Source organism: Bos grunniens, chromosome 2 (assembly GCF_055505025.1).
Source record: "Bos grunniens cultivar Pamir isolate PY7600 chromosome 2, Bosgru_T2T1.0, whole genome shotgun sequence".
Lineage (NCBI taxonomy): Eukaryota > Metazoa > Chordata > Mammalia > Artiodactyla > Bovidae > Bos > Bos grunniens.
The window spans coordinates 10,732,767-10,747,020 of NC_141166.1; the positions used below are offsets into that span (position 1 = coordinate 10,732,767).

Genomic DNA, 14,254 nt, shown 5'->3' on the forward strand with positions numbered 1-14,254 from the left:
CTGCCGCGCGGTCAATGGCCGCAGGCTCGAAGTGGGGCGGGACGTTGGAGTGAGCGGGTGGGCCTGGGCGGCACGGCGCCTGCGTGTTTCCGGCTCCGCTGCGGAAGGCGGAGGACTGGAGCCGTTGGACGGACGCGATCCAAAGGATCGGGGAGCGCGGGACGCGAGTGCGGAGCTCGGTTTTCGGAGCGTGGCTAGCAGCTGGCACGATGGGCGGGGAGCAGGAGGAGGATCGGTTCGACGGCATGTTGCTGGCCATGGCGCAGCAGCACGAGGGCGGCGTGCAGGAGGTAACGGCCCGCGCGGAGTTGGCTGGGCCCGGCCTACCCGGGGGAAGGCCCCAGCCACGCTCTCTCCGTCCTTCTCTGCCTTCGAGAAGCCGAGATACACCCCTGGGCCTCGCGGGCTCTGGGATTCCCCTCCACATTCTTACTGCACTCGAGCTTCCGGTCTGGCCTACTCGTACCAGGGCTTTCACTCGTACCAGGCCTGGTTCCCCCCGAGACCTCTCAGCAGTTTCTGCCTTTGCAGCTCCGGCGTCGCTGCACCCGCCCCCGGAAAAGCCCCAGAGTTTGGGGATTTTCCCCCTGCCACCCCCCACCCCACATGCTTTCGTCTCCGTTTCTCCGTTGGTGGCTGTCCCCGAAGAGCATCCCTTGGGATGAATCTTTCTAAACATTACGACTTGCCTGTACGGAGACTTGGAGCGAGCGAAAGAATGTGAGAGTGGGAGGCGATATTAACACGTGGTCTTTGAATGGGGGAACAGGAGGCCTATGTTCACGATTGTTCTACACTGCACCTACCAACTTAAGATCCTTCCACGTCTCCCAGCCTCAGTTTCTTTATTTGAGACACCGCTGGGAATCCTTTTATTTCCTGAATTTGTAGGAGAGTAGTGTCTTGAAGGGAGGGACAGTGAGGAATTCTCAGTAACCAGGCTTGGACAGTCAACACGTATTTGTTCGAGTGATTGATCTGTGCAGGAACATAATTTCCTGCGTAGTGACCAGACCCAGTAACACAGTGGATGAAGGATACGGACCAACTTAGAAGGGGCTCTGGAATTGGTGTTTTGAACCATGGAAAAGTTCAAAAGGTTGAAAAGCCTGTCAAGATCAGTCTTGTTATTAAAGACACTGAAGGAACTTGCCCAAGATCATCCAACAGGCTCCTGACCTGGAGGGGACCAGCATCCTTAGGCCAGTGTGTGCTGTCCACAGACCATTTCAGGTTCTGTGTCTCTCTGGGGACAAAAGTTTCGAGCTTTCCATTCCCATTCTCATTCAGGTAGGTACCTGTGGTGACCAAGGACTCCTAAGTCCTTTGAGGGCGGAAGAGTACTATTAATTTGAGGATGTGAAAGGCTCCCTCTCCCCTCCCCGCCTCAAATTGTTGACACAACTGGATTTGAAGTGTATTCATTTTTGAGTGAACTGAAAAAAGTGTGTAGAAGCAGGAATTGAAACCATTGAGATAAAATCTAGCATCGGATTTAGAACCACTCTCTTGGACAAATAAAAGGGCTTATTTATAGATGCTAACCTTAGGTCACCACTAGGTCATTTTGTTCATCAGAATGTTTATTGAGCATGTACTCTGAATCAGGTCTGATGCTGGGCGCTGAGGGTGTTCATGGTGCATGCTTATGTGGACTTCACTCTCTTGCAGAGGGTCTCTTGCCCTGGACCAGACACTGCTAGGGACCTCACCTCCTTTACTTGCTTTGGTTCTCACAAAGGATCCTCACGTATATCCCTGGAAATAGGTCCTGCTGCTGTTTCTCTTTTGTGGAGTTAAGAAGCTTTCCTAAGGTCACAGAGCTCATGTCTATCAGTCTTGATACCCAGACTGATGTTCTTAAATCACTTGGCTACCCAGCCAGAATTAGTTGGTCTGAACTTTCTTTGAAATGGCTTCATTTGTTCCCTTCCTTCTAGCTCTGCCCCAGTAATTCAGCCAGTGCCACTCTGGATGGGTTTTTTACTATGTGAAGAGGAAAGGTAGGCGGGCCCCAAGTGTTTCAAGCCATAGATGCCCGTATCCTCAGGCTGCCTCTAGCACCACAAAAAATGTGAAATATACATACACGTGCACACAAGAAAATGAGAAATCTGGGACTTCCTGGTGGTCCAGTGGTTAAGAATCGGCCTGCCAATGCAGAGGACACGGGTTTGATCCCTTGTCTGGGAAGGCCCCACGTGTCATGGAGCAGCTAAGCCTGTGTGCCACAACTGCTGAGTCCATGCCTAAGAGTCCATCCAAGAGAAGCCACCGCAGTGAGAAGCCTGTGAACCACAATGAAGAGCAGCCCCTGCTCACCGCAACTAGAAGAAAGCCTGTGTGTCACAACGAAGACCCAGTGCAGCCAAAAATAAATTAAAAAGAAATGAGAAATCTGCCTTTCAAGTGATCGGGTAAAGTTAGTTTCGGCTTCCTGGCGGAAGTGACAGAGCCCGGGCCTGTGGGGAGGAGGTGTCCCCAGTTGAGAGGCTGGGGGTGAAACAGTCTAGTCCCAGGTTCCCTCCTAGGCTAAGAGAGTTCGCTTCTGTGCAGTTGAAGGGCTTCCAGTATGGCATCTCTCCAGCTTCTGTCTTTGTCTCCTTTCAGCTGGTGAACACTTTCTTCAGCTTCCTTCGACGCAAAACAGACTTCTTTGTTGGAGGAGAAGAAGGCATGGCAGAAAAGGTGAGTGTTGGGGGCCAGTGGCCTTTGGGCAGCTCTGTTTCTCCAGAAGAGCTGACCTGGCCTTCTTTGGCATACTAGTAACTTTTAGCAGAAGTAAAAGGCCAGGGGCAAAGAGTCGGGGAAGGGAAGCAAGCCATCGTTTATTAAAGCCCCTCACCTCGCCAACTGCATTACCTACTCTCTTCCCCATGGTCCTTTAACTGTTTGAGGGGCAGGTGTTACTGTCCCCATTTACAAGTGAGGAAATTGGTGTGAGTTATAGGAAAGCCAGGGTTGTCCAGATTCTTGAGCCAGGTTATGGGAGAGCCAGGGTTGGAACCAGAGTCTCTTGTAAAACTGCATTCTGCCCCTTACACAATGCTGCTTGGTTCTTTTTCTCCATTGAGGAAAGTGAAAGCATTAGTCTCTCAGTTGTGTCCGACTCTTTGTGACCCCATGGACTGTAGCCCTCCAGGCTCCTCTGTCCGTGAAATTCTCCAGGCGAGCATACTGGAGTGGGTAGCCATTCCCTTCTTCAGGGGATCTTCCCAACCCAGGGATTGAACCCAGGTCTCGTGCATTGCAGGCAGATTCTTTACTGTGGAGCCACCAGGGAAGCCCAGGTTTTATCTAATTACCTCACTGAGAGATGAGAGTAGGCAAATGTTAGAAATTGAGCTTAGAAGACAGAGGTCTAGGAAAACTCAAAGCCAGCCAGTCCTAGTCTTCTTGGATGCTGTGACCCAAAGTTCAGGGATTTGAGAATAGTGGTGGTGTATTTTTTTAATTGTCTATCTCCTATATATATATGTATCTTTTCTAGGTTCTTTTCCATTATAGGTTATTATAAGAAATTGAATATAGTTCCCTGTAGGTCCTTGGGGTGTTTTTTTTTGTGTATCTGTTAATCCCAAATTCCCAATTTACCCCCGCTCCCTGGTAACCGTAAGTTTATTTTCTATGTTTGTGAATCTAGTTCTGTTTTGTAAATCAGTTCACTTATATCATTTTTTTTAGATTCCACATATAAATCATATCATACGATATTTGTCTTTCTCTGATTTACTTAGTATGATAATCTCCAGGTCCATCCATATTGCTGCAACTGGTATTTTTTTTAAATGGCTGAGTAATATTCCTGTGTGTGTGTGTGTGTGTACACCACATCTTCTTTGTGCATCCATCTGTCATTGGACATTTAGACTGCTTTCATGTCTTAGCTATTAAAAGTAGTGCTGTTGTGAACATTGGAGTGCACGTGTCTTTTCCAATTAGAATTTTTGTCTTTTCTGGATATACGCTTAGGAGTGGGATGGCCGGATCATATGGCAACCCACTCCAGTACTTTTGCCTGGAAAATCCCATGGATGGAGGAGCCTGGTGGGCTGCAGTCCATGGGATCACTAGGAGTCGGACATGACTGAGCGACTTCAGTTTCACTTTTCACTTTCATGCATTGGAGAAGGAAATGGCAACCCACTCCAGTGTTCTTGCCTGGAGAATCCCAGGGACGGGGGAACCTGGTGGGCTGCCGTCTCTGGGGTCGCACAGAGTCGGACACGACTGACGCGACTTAGCAGCAGCAGCCTCTTCTCCACGGTGGCTGCGCCAATTTACGTTTGCACCAACAGTGTAGGAGGGTTCCCTTTTCTCCACATCCTCTCCAGTATTTATTATTTCTAGACTTTTTGATGATAGCCGTTCTGATTGCTGTTAGGTGATTCCTGAGAATTGTGCTTTATGGTACAGGTTCTGAGAGTTTGAATGTCTTTTGATTGCCTAGGTTGTAATTATATTTTTGAAGATTCATAAATAATGAAGAAGATGTCATTTCACTGAACTGTGAAAACTGACAGTTGTTTTCAGTTAAACAGGAGACATAATAACCAAAAGGAGACATTTTACAAACTGCTTTCTGCGGCCTCAGAGTTCTAACAAGCTGAAATGCTTGATAATATGCCTGCTCTGAGGCTACTCTGTAGTAAGGACGTGGTCCTGGAGTAGGAGTCTTGGGTTCTTGGTCTAGTTGTGTGGTCTGGTTGATTTCCCACCAATTCTCTGGTCCTTTTAATCTTCACACCTGTCAAGCAGAAGAAGGTGGACTCACTGACCTTTAGGACCCTTTCTGGCTCAAATATGCTTTCTGTATTAGCACTAGCACCTCCTATTTTTTTGTGGGCCAGACTTCACCATAAAATACCAGCATTCATTCATTTAATTAATATGTATAAGACTGTGAGGAAGTGGTGGGTGTTTGTCCTAGGAGCATAAAATGGTGACTAACCTAGGTTGAGTGCTCAGGGAAGACGCTGAGGGAGATGTCTGAGGTATGAAGGTTGAGTGAGGTAGCAGGCAGAAGGGAGAGAGATGAACAAAATTTTGGAATTTAGAGTTCTTGGATTTTAGGGTTAAATATGCACTGTATTGCCTCCTAAAATCCAAAAGAATTCTAATCCCAAAACACATCTGGCCCCAATAGGTTCAAAAAAGGGTCTGTGAACTTGAATTCTTGGGCTTCCCTGGTGGCTCAGATGGTTAAGAATCTGCCTGCAATGCAGGAGACCCTGGGTTGGATCCCTGGTCTGGAAGATCCCTCAGAGAAGGGAATCGCTACCCACTACCTCCAATATTCTTGCCTGGAGAATTCCATGGACAGAGGAACCTGGCAGGTTACAGTCCATGGGGTTGCAAAGAGTCAGACACCACTGAGCGACTAACACTTTCACAGTGCATATACTGTATATAATATACTTTACTCCAGTCCAGGGGTCAGGAGCAGCATAATGTAATGAAACATTGATACTTCTGCAGAGAAGTGTATATCCATGTTTATGCCAAGATATGAAGACTGTAAATACCTTCATGCTTCAAACTTAGAGAAACACAAAAACACTTTAGTTTTTATAGCTTTTGAAGCTAGGCATTATGGATTTGCATAAAGGCCATAATGATCAAATCAATATTTTATTGACATAGGAAGAGACAAATAGACTAGTGAAACAGAGAACCCAGAAAAAGTCTACCGTTAAGATGTGTCCAGGAAGGTAAATCAGTTCACAAGCAAAGGTGATTTGATAAGTCGTGCTGCTACAGCTGGCTATTTGGAAAAGTACCAAAAGTGTAAAACCGTCTGTTTTATTCGTATGTGCGTGCTTGCTAAGTCACTTCAGTTGTGTCTGACTCTGCGACCCTGTCCCTCTGTCCATGGGATTCTCCGGGCACCAATACTGGAGTGGGTTGCCATGCCCTCCTCCAAGGGATCTTCCTGGCTCAGGGATAGAACCTGTGTGTCTTGTGTCTCCTGTATTGCCAACTAGTGCCACCTGGGAAGCCTGTTGTACTCGTATCTAAAAATAAATTCCAGATCAAGAAGAGCTTAGTAAGGAAAGCTAGGAAATTATGTATAACCTTGTGTGGAAGAGACCTAGCAAGGATAGAAACCTGGAAGCTATAGAATAAAAGATAGCTGCTTGTCTCTTCAGATATAGAAAATGTGGCAGAAGAGATGCAGTGATATAGAGTCATTTGAAAAACAATAGATCTGGGAAAAATGTGCAATGCAGAGGACAGATAAAATTTAGGAGCCAGTTTAATATGCAGGAACTCTTATAAGTTGACAAGAAAAGGATAAATGGAAAAATGGGCCATTCCATGAGGAGCATATGAAAAGATGCTTATATTCAGTAGTAACCAAGGAAATGTAGATGAACTCAACAGTGAGATGCCCTTTTCTCTGGTCAAACTGACAAAAATATATTTTTTTAATTGCTTACAGGGATGTGGGGGGAAAAAAGGGTACTCTTCAGACATTGTTGGTAAAAGTGAATTATAGTTCTTTTTTATTATAAAAGATGCTCAATATCACTAGTCATTAGAGAAAGGCAAATAAAAACCACAGTGAGATGTCACCTCACACTCACTAGGATGGATTCTGTCAGAAACCCCCAGAAACACTAAGTGTTGGATAAGGTTGTGGAGAAATTGGGACTCTCGTGCACTACCAGTGGGAATTTAAAATAGTGCAGCTGCTGTGGAAAACGGTATGGCAGTGCCTCAGAAAATTGAAAAAGAGAGCTACCATATGATCCAGCAATCCCATTACCCCCTGAAATTGGAAGCAGGATCTTTTTTTTTTTTTAATTTTTGGCTGTGCTGGGCCTTAACTACCGCGTGGACTTCCCTCTGGTTTCGGCGAGTGGGGGCTGCTCCCCAGGACTACCCTCTAGTGCGTGGGCTTCTCGTGGTGGCGGCTTTTCTTGTTGCGGAGCGTGGTCTCTAGGACAAGTGGGCTTCCATAGTTGCAGCACGTGGGCTCAGTAATTGCGGTTCCCAGGCTCTAGCGCCCAGGCTCAGTGGCTGTGGTGCGTGGGCTTAGTTGCTGTGCGGCATATGGGATCTTCTTGGATCAGGGATCAAACCTGTGTCTCCTGCATTGGCTGGTGGGTTCTTTACCACTGAGCCACCAGGGAAGCCCTGGAAGCAGGATCTTGAAGAGAGATTTGCACACCCATAGCAGCAGGGTGTGCTGGCAGGCTACAGTCCATGGAGTTGCAGAGTTGGGCACGACTGAGCACCCACATACATACATATTATTCAGCCTTCTAAAGGAAGACAGACAAGAGCACATACTGAATTAGTCCATTTATATGAAGTTCTAGAACAGGAGTGTGTCTTCTCCCTCAGACGTGTCCCCCCACTCCATGGTCAGGTCCAGGACCTCATGCCTTTGGGTTTAGCTTAAATATCTCTCTGGAGTCTTCCTTGGCCAGTCTGGTGGGACCCACTCTTTACTTTCCTATCACCCAGGCTAGATCAGGAAAGTTGTATTCAGGTATGCCCACCGAACACTCTGGGGGCCTCCCAGCCCTCCTCACCCCTTTCTCACTCTGCTGGGCTCTGGTTCCCAAAGACATGTCCAGTGACAGAAGCTTACTCTGACAGCCTGCCAGTTGGCACCCTGAGTAGGCTACAGTCTCGCTGGGGTCTCTGCCTGGGCCTGGGCCTGGGCCTGGGCCCCGGTAAAGCTGGTGGGAGGAGACTGGGAGGAGGGGTCAGAGGCTGCTGTGACTGGCCTTGACTCTGCCTGGTGGTTCAGCTCTGCCCTCATCTGCCCTCCAGGAGCTGGGAAGGAACAGGACGAATGGGACGTGATTCACTGGAGCTGGGAGAGGGGACGGCCCCGCTCCTGCCTCCCCTTGGCCACTGGTTAGCAGATGGCCTGAGTTCAAGGTCTCCCTGATTAGGGTGGAACAGCCTCTGCTGGCGTAATTGGGCCATGACCAGCCCCTTCTGTTGACAGCACAGTGGCCTTCAGGTGGCTCATTTCTTTGTTACATACACCTCATTTTGTTAACCCATTTGGTTTCGGGGCGCTTTTGGTACCCTTTAGCCTCGAAGAGTGTGGAGCTACTGTAATGTGGCATGAAGTTGGAGGTTTGAGGGTAACAGGAAGAATTGGCACCCAATGAATGAGAAGCCACAGGGCATTTGGCAGAACCCTAGGCCTAGGAGCCCATGGCTGACTTTGGTGACCCTGAGCCCCACATGGTTCCTCTCAACTCTTACAGATCCATTTCCCTGTAGCTCTGGCTCAGAGATTCTTGAAAGATGGTTTGTTGACCACTGATCATGTGGTGGGTGTCCTGTGAGGGCTCCTCCAGGTGTGTGGGTTGACACAGAGTTAGGTTTCCTAAGTTGGGTAAATTCCTGAGTCTGCCAAAGGAGAAGAGGTGAAATTGAACAGACACTTGAGCTGGTCTTGGAGGATAAGAAGCTGTTTGTGAGGTGACCTGGGAGTAGAGGCAAGGATATTGTAGGCAAAGAACAGCTATGTAAGACTACTTTTAGAAATAACACTATAGAAGCACAGAGAGGTGACCTCAGGGTCACACAGGCAGAAGGAGTAGGCCAGGATCTCAGATGCAGGTGTGACTCAAGTATGCATGAGAATTGGCCAGGAGGGCCTGTTAAAAGTACAAATTGCTGGGCCACACCCCTGGGACTTCTGATTGAGTAGGCCTGGAGTAGAGCCTGAGAGTCAGCATTTCTAACAAATTCTGGGTGATGCCAACATATTCTGTGGATCAGGGAACCACACTTCAGGAGCTCCTGATGTAAAACGTGAGGTGTAACCATTCCCCCTTTTGTTATCTTCATAGCAGAGAAGGTGCTTCTTCACCAGTTGACCCTGGGTTAGCCTCAGCCAGGCAGGGGGTATTGGGAAGCCAGCAGTTCATGGGCAGTTGGTTTGTGGCTAGGACTGTGCCAGTCTCTTGACAAGTGTCATATGCATCTTCGTGACAGCTGATGAAACTGAGGCTAAGAAAGGTCAAAGTTGTTTCCTTGTCCAAGGCCACAGAGCCAGACCCTGGCGTAACAGTTTTGGGGTCACTTTTGGGCCGCAGAGGGGGGCAGCTAGCACGAAGCAGGTTAGAAGCATCCTAGGAAGGCGTGGGAGAGGGTGGATTTGAAATGGATAGCTTACAGGCCGAGGGGAGGAAGCCGCTGACCTTTTCCCTCCGGAATGCTCTTTCTGGCCTGAGAGCTGAGGAAAAGCTTCTCAGAGGGGCTGAGGCTGGAGTTCTCCTGACAGCTTCACTCTGCTGTGAAGGACTTTCAAAGCACTTATCATTTGGTCTGCCCGACATTCCTGTGAGGTAGGGACTTATCCTTGCTGATAAGGACTCTGAAGCTCCCTGGGGATCTTCCCGACCCAGGGATCGGACCTGCATCTCCTACATTGGCAGGTGGATTGTTTAACCACTGAGCCACCAGGGAAGCCCATTAAAACCATTAATAGGTTAAGTAATTTGCCAAAAACAAAATAGCTAGTGTGTGACAAGCCTGGATTAGAACGCAGGTTGTCCAACTTCAGTGTTGGGTCTTATTTCCTGGACTGCCTTTTTTTTTTTTTTTTTAAGTGGTTGCTATTTATTGAAGCAGATACTTTGCAGGTACTCTCATTACAACTCAGTGAGATAGATGTGTATTAAATCCCATTTTAAAGATGTGGAAACTGAGGTTCTAAGTGCAGTGCGTTGCCCAGGCACTCAGAGATGGGACTGGCTTCATGTCTTGGAACGTGTCTTCTCCTCCAGTGCCTCTTAGCCTTCTCTTCCTGGCACTCAGAGATGGGACTGGCTTCATGTCTTGGAATGTGTCTTCTCCTCCAATGCCTCTTAGCCTTCTCTTCCTTCCTCAGCTTATCACACAGACCTTCAACCACCACAACCAGCTGGCACAGAAGGCCCGGCGGGAGAAGCGAGCTCGGCAGGAGACTGAGCGGCGGGAGAAGGCAGAGCGGGCAGCCAGGTTGGCCAAGGAGGCCAAGTCAGAGACCTCTGGGCCCCAGATCAAAGAACTGACTGATGAGGAGGCTGAGAGGCTACAGCTGGAAATTGACCAGGTAGGAATGGGCTTGCCTCCCCTGCCCCCTGACCCCATGGACACTAGAAGTGGGGCCCCTCTTGCCACCTGTTTTCCCCTTTGCCACAGAAAAAGGATGCCGAGAATCAGGAGGCCCAGCTCAAGAATGGCAGCCTTGGCTCACCAGGGAAGCAGGTGAGATGGACTGGAGGGCTTTGGGAGCTTCTGGGGCTCTTCATCCACTCCCTTTCTCTGGAAGGTCCACCCCACCGTTCCCTTAGCTTTGGGAATCCTCCTCATACTCCAGGACCCCACATTGGACCAAAGGGGGATTTAAAAAACCCTCCAAAGCTCACTGGCTTAATTTAAGCCTTGGCAGGAAAGCCAGAGAGACAGAGATGGGCAGTGCTGCATGGACACCATGCGGGTGGGCTTGGGTCCGCGGTGGGTTTTTCTGACACCCCTAGGGCATGTTCTCCTCAGGGCTCCTCCCGCTCCCACATAATCCTTGGGGCACTCCTTCAGCTCTTCAGAGGTTCTGGTCTGGGGCTGGGTCCCCACCCTCCAGACAGAGAAGAATGAAGCTGACCATTTGGCAGGCTGGTTTTCCTTTAGAACAACTCTGCTGGAGCCACCTCCTGACCTGCTCTGGGCTGGGCTTCCTTCCCAAGTCCCTTGGCTGGGTCCCCGGGGTCTGTCTCTGAGTGCCGCCACCCCCCAGCTGTCCCACGGTCTCCCCATCTGAGCTCCTCTCGGGCAGAGCCGGCAGAGAGCCAAACAGGTTTTAGCTCTGACTTGCAGTGGGCTGGACTGGGCAGGGACCAGGTCTGCTGTGTTGTCTGTGGCTGTATGTGCCGTGCCAGCCAGTGGGGTTCAGTCTGGGTCTGTCAGGGAAGCAGCCGAGCACCCCAATTGTGAGCAGGAGGCCGAGGAGGAGGAGGAGGAGGACGAGAAGGACAAAGGGAAACTGAAGCCCAACCTCGGCAACGGGGCGGACCTGCCCAGTTACCGCTGGACCCAGACCCTGTCGGAGCTGGACGTGAGTGCGGGGGCTGGGGTGGTGGGGAGGCAGCTGGCCTGGGGCGCCTCCTGACTGCTCCTGCCCCGTGCAGCTGGCTGTGCCCTTCTGCGTGAACTTCCGGCTGAAGGGGAAGGACGTGGTGGTGGACATCCAGCGGCGGCATCTCCGGGTGGGGCTCAAGGGACAGCCAGCGATTGTGGACGGGGAGCTCTACAACGAGGTGAAGGTGGAGGAGAGCTCGTGGCTCATCGAAGACGGCAAGGTGGTGACGGTGCATCTGGAGAAGGTGCGAAAGGCCCCGCCTCCTGCCCTCTGTCCTGATTGGCTGTTACTGAACTTTGGGGGCCTGATGGGCATATCTTATTTCATCCCCACAGTAAGACTTCTATAGTAGGTCTGTCACATTTTAGAGTCAGAAAAAGGGCAGCCCAAGAGATCTGCCCAACTTCTGCCTCTAGGAGAGGGTGGAGTTAAGGATCAGGATTGTCTTTAGTAGCAAAGCCTTTTCCTTTTCATTAGGTTTTTGTTGTTGTTCTACCAGTTTATTCCTACCAACCCATCTCCCTCCACCCTCATGCACGCGTGCTCAGTCATGTAACCCCATGGGCTGCAGCCCGCCAGGTTCCTCTGTCCATGGACTTTTCCAGGCAAGACTACGGGAGTGGGTTGCCATTTCCTTCTCCAGGTCCATTAGGTTTTCTTCTAGTTTTTACTTTGGGTCTGAATTTTTATTATGAGTCTTAGTTGCCATGTGCGGGATCTTCCCTGTGGCGTGTGGGATCTTTAGTTGCAGCACATGGGACCTAGTTCCCTGACCAGGCATCGAACCTGGGCCCCCTGTCTTGGGAACTCAGAGTCTTAACCATTGGACCCACCAGGAAAGTCCGTCCATTAGGTTTGTATCGATACAAGCATTCAATTTAGCAAATACTTGAACACCTGCTACGTGCCAGAGACCGTTCTAAGTGCTGGAGGGAAAATAGTGAACAAGACGTAGAAAACTATGCCCCTCGGGAAGCCTTGTTCTCCCCTCTCAGAGAACTGGGATACAGACCCCAGTAAATGAACGTGGTCTCTGTGAAGTGCCAGGGTCCAAGGAAAGTGTCCCATGGCACATACTGCCTGGCCCAGCCTACCTGACCCCCTTGGCTGTCTCTCACTCAACCCTCTGTGCCCTTGCCCTTGCGTTTCCTCCCACCTGGAATGTCCTTCCCTGCTTTTTAACGTGGCTCACGCGAGTCATTTAAGGCCCAGCCCATGTGTGTCGTCCTAACCTCTCCCTCCACTGGGTGAGTATCTCCCTCTGTACTTTATTCTTTCCCTTATCATGCTGACTGTCTCCGTGTCTGTCTCCCCCAGCCACCGGGGAGGGCAGAGGTCTTGCCCATCTGCCCCTAGGTCCCAGTTCAGCCTCGCAAGCCCCTGATGCAGGATGTGGCTGGGAGAGCGTTTGGTTCTGGAAGAGCGGGGGGGTGGCCACCAGGGTCCAGAGTGAGCCACCACCCGTCCCCGGGTGGCCCTCCTCTTCCTTTCAGATCAACAAGATGGAGTGGTGGAGCCGCTTGGTATCCAGTGACCCCGAGATCAATACTAAGAAGATCAACCCCGAGAACTCCAAGGTGAGCCCAGGCTGGTTGGAGGAGCTGCGGTTGGGAGGTTTGGGGCCTGGGTGGCCCCAGGGCTTCATCCACCCTGTCACTTTCTGCCCCTAGCTGTCAGACCTGGACAGTGAGACCCGTAGCATGGTGGAGAAGATGATGTACGACCAGAGACAGAAGTCCATGGGGCTGCCTACCTCCGATGAGCAGAAGAAACAGGAGATCCTGAAGAAGTGAGCAATGCAGAGATGGGGGTTTGGGGAGGTGTCAGTTTGGGACCTGGGTGACAGCGACGATTGTTTACTGAGCAGAACACAGGAGCTGCCCCGCCCCTTCCAGGACGAGCCAGCCAAGTTTATGGCTTTATAGCCTTGGCTTGCCTCCCCTAATCACTTACTGAGGTCATCTTGAGGGCAAGGCCACCACAGGATAGGAAAGGGTAACAGGCGGTCACAGTCACCAACAGAAAAAGTAGTGCCGGTATTGGCACCTCAGCATCCAACCTTGGGGAGACCTTGGGGGCCCCACTCCTGCCTGGCATGGCTCCAGGTTGCTGAGAGTTGTAAACAGATGAGACCTCATGTTGGAGGCTGAGAGAAAGGGGCAAAGTTGGGGGACGGATGGCCTGTCCCACCTTCCCGCTTTGTCTCTGCAGGTTCATGGATCAGCATCCAGAGATGGACTTTTCCAAGGCCAGATTCAACTAGCCCCTGTGTGTGCTCCCCTGAACTCTCCAGGCTGAACTCCCGGCTCCCCACTCTCCTCTCCCACCCTCCCTGGGACTGGTGGGCCGCAGGGCCAGGGCAGGCACGGGGCTGGCCGGCACACACAGGTCCCAGGCCATCATGGGAGAAGGGTTGGGGCCTTGGGGGGTCTTGTCCTCCCCAGCTGGCCTGCTGTTACACATTAAAACCATTTACCCAATTCCACTCGTGTCTTCTCTTCCCTCTGGCCTTTCTCTGGGGTTCAGGCCTCTTAAGACTGCTGCTGCGACCTGGGGGCTTGGCTGCTCACCCAGGCTCTGCCATGTGATCTAGGGTAAGTCCTTGCCCCTCCCTGGGCTCAGTTTCTCATTCCTTAGAGGATTCAGACAAGGCTTTTAGTCTGTGTATGATTTTGAACAAAAGGTGTTGGTTACAGGCATCAAACATATGTCAGATTCTCCCAGGGGCCCATGACTCTGCAGCATTTAAGACCAGCCTGACTTGATTTCCGTTTTCATCTCTGAGACAATTTCCCACTGCACTGGGTCTGTCCTCTAGTCCTGGAGCAAGTGTTTCTAAAACTACACACTACTTCCCAGAGGCAGAGAGCAAGCAGCAAAGGCTAGGGGCACTGCCTAGGCCTCAGATGGGCTTTGTGTGTGGTGGGGATCTGGCTGGGAAGGCAGGGGGAAGCCCAATGGAGCCTGTTGTGTGTCTTTGACCTGGACCCTTGCAGATTTTAGGGCTTCTCAGAGTGAGCCACTGAGGCTGTGCTCAGGCTGGAGAGGTGTTCTCTTTTGCCCCAATCCAGCCACCAGAGCTGACCCTTGCCCCGCTTTGGCAGGAAGTACAGGTCACAGTGCAGAGTGCCATAGAGGTTATGGTAACAAGAGGAATGG

At 50.6% G+C, this 14,254-nt stretch overlaps 1 protein-coding gene across 3 annotated transcripts; it reads left to right on the forward strand.

Annotated features, from left to right (window-relative positions):
- The first annotated feature begins 91 nt into the window (after positions 1 to 91).
- NUDC (nuclear distribution C, dynein complex regulator) lies at positions 92 to 13,575 on the forward strand. 3 transcript variants are annotated; one of them, XM_086330302.1, is made up of 9 exons: positions 92 to 290; positions 2,611 to 2,688; positions 9,869 to 10,072; positions 10,162 to 10,227; positions 10,910 to 11,071; positions 11,145 to 11,339; positions 12,589 to 12,672; positions 12,766 to 12,884; positions 13,307 to 13,575. In XM_086330302.1, the coding sequence occupies exons 1-9, from the start codon at positions 210 to 212 to the stop codon at positions 13,356 to 13,358; spliced, it is 1,041 nt and encodes a 346-aa protein (XP_086186428.1). In that variant the 5' UTR covers positions 92 to 209; the 3' UTR covers positions 13,359 to 13,575. The 3 variants fall into 3 exon arrangements, with proteins under 3 accessions (XP_086186428.1, XP_086186437.1, XP_086186448.1); XM_086330311.1 differs by having other exon boundaries at positions 10,952 to 11,071; XM_086330322.1 differs by having other exon boundaries at positions 10,955 to 11,071.
- The last annotated feature ends 679 nt before the right edge of the window (positions 13,576 to 14,254 follow it).

Excerpts from the sequence above, each read along its gene's own strand:
- NUDC (XM_086330302.1), top strand. The coding sequence starts at position 210 with ATGGGCGGGGAGCAGGAGGAGGATCGGTTCGACGGCATGTTGCTGGCC. Across the intron at positions 10,073-10,161 it reads TACAGCTGGAAATTGACCAG|AAAAAGGATGCCGAGAATCA; the intron begins GTAGGAATGGGC and ends CCTTTGCCACAG. Across the intron at positions 11,340-12,588 it reads TGACGGTGCATCTGGAGAAG|ATCAACAAGATGGAGTGGTG; the intron begins GTGCGAAAGGCC and ends TCTTCCTTTCAG.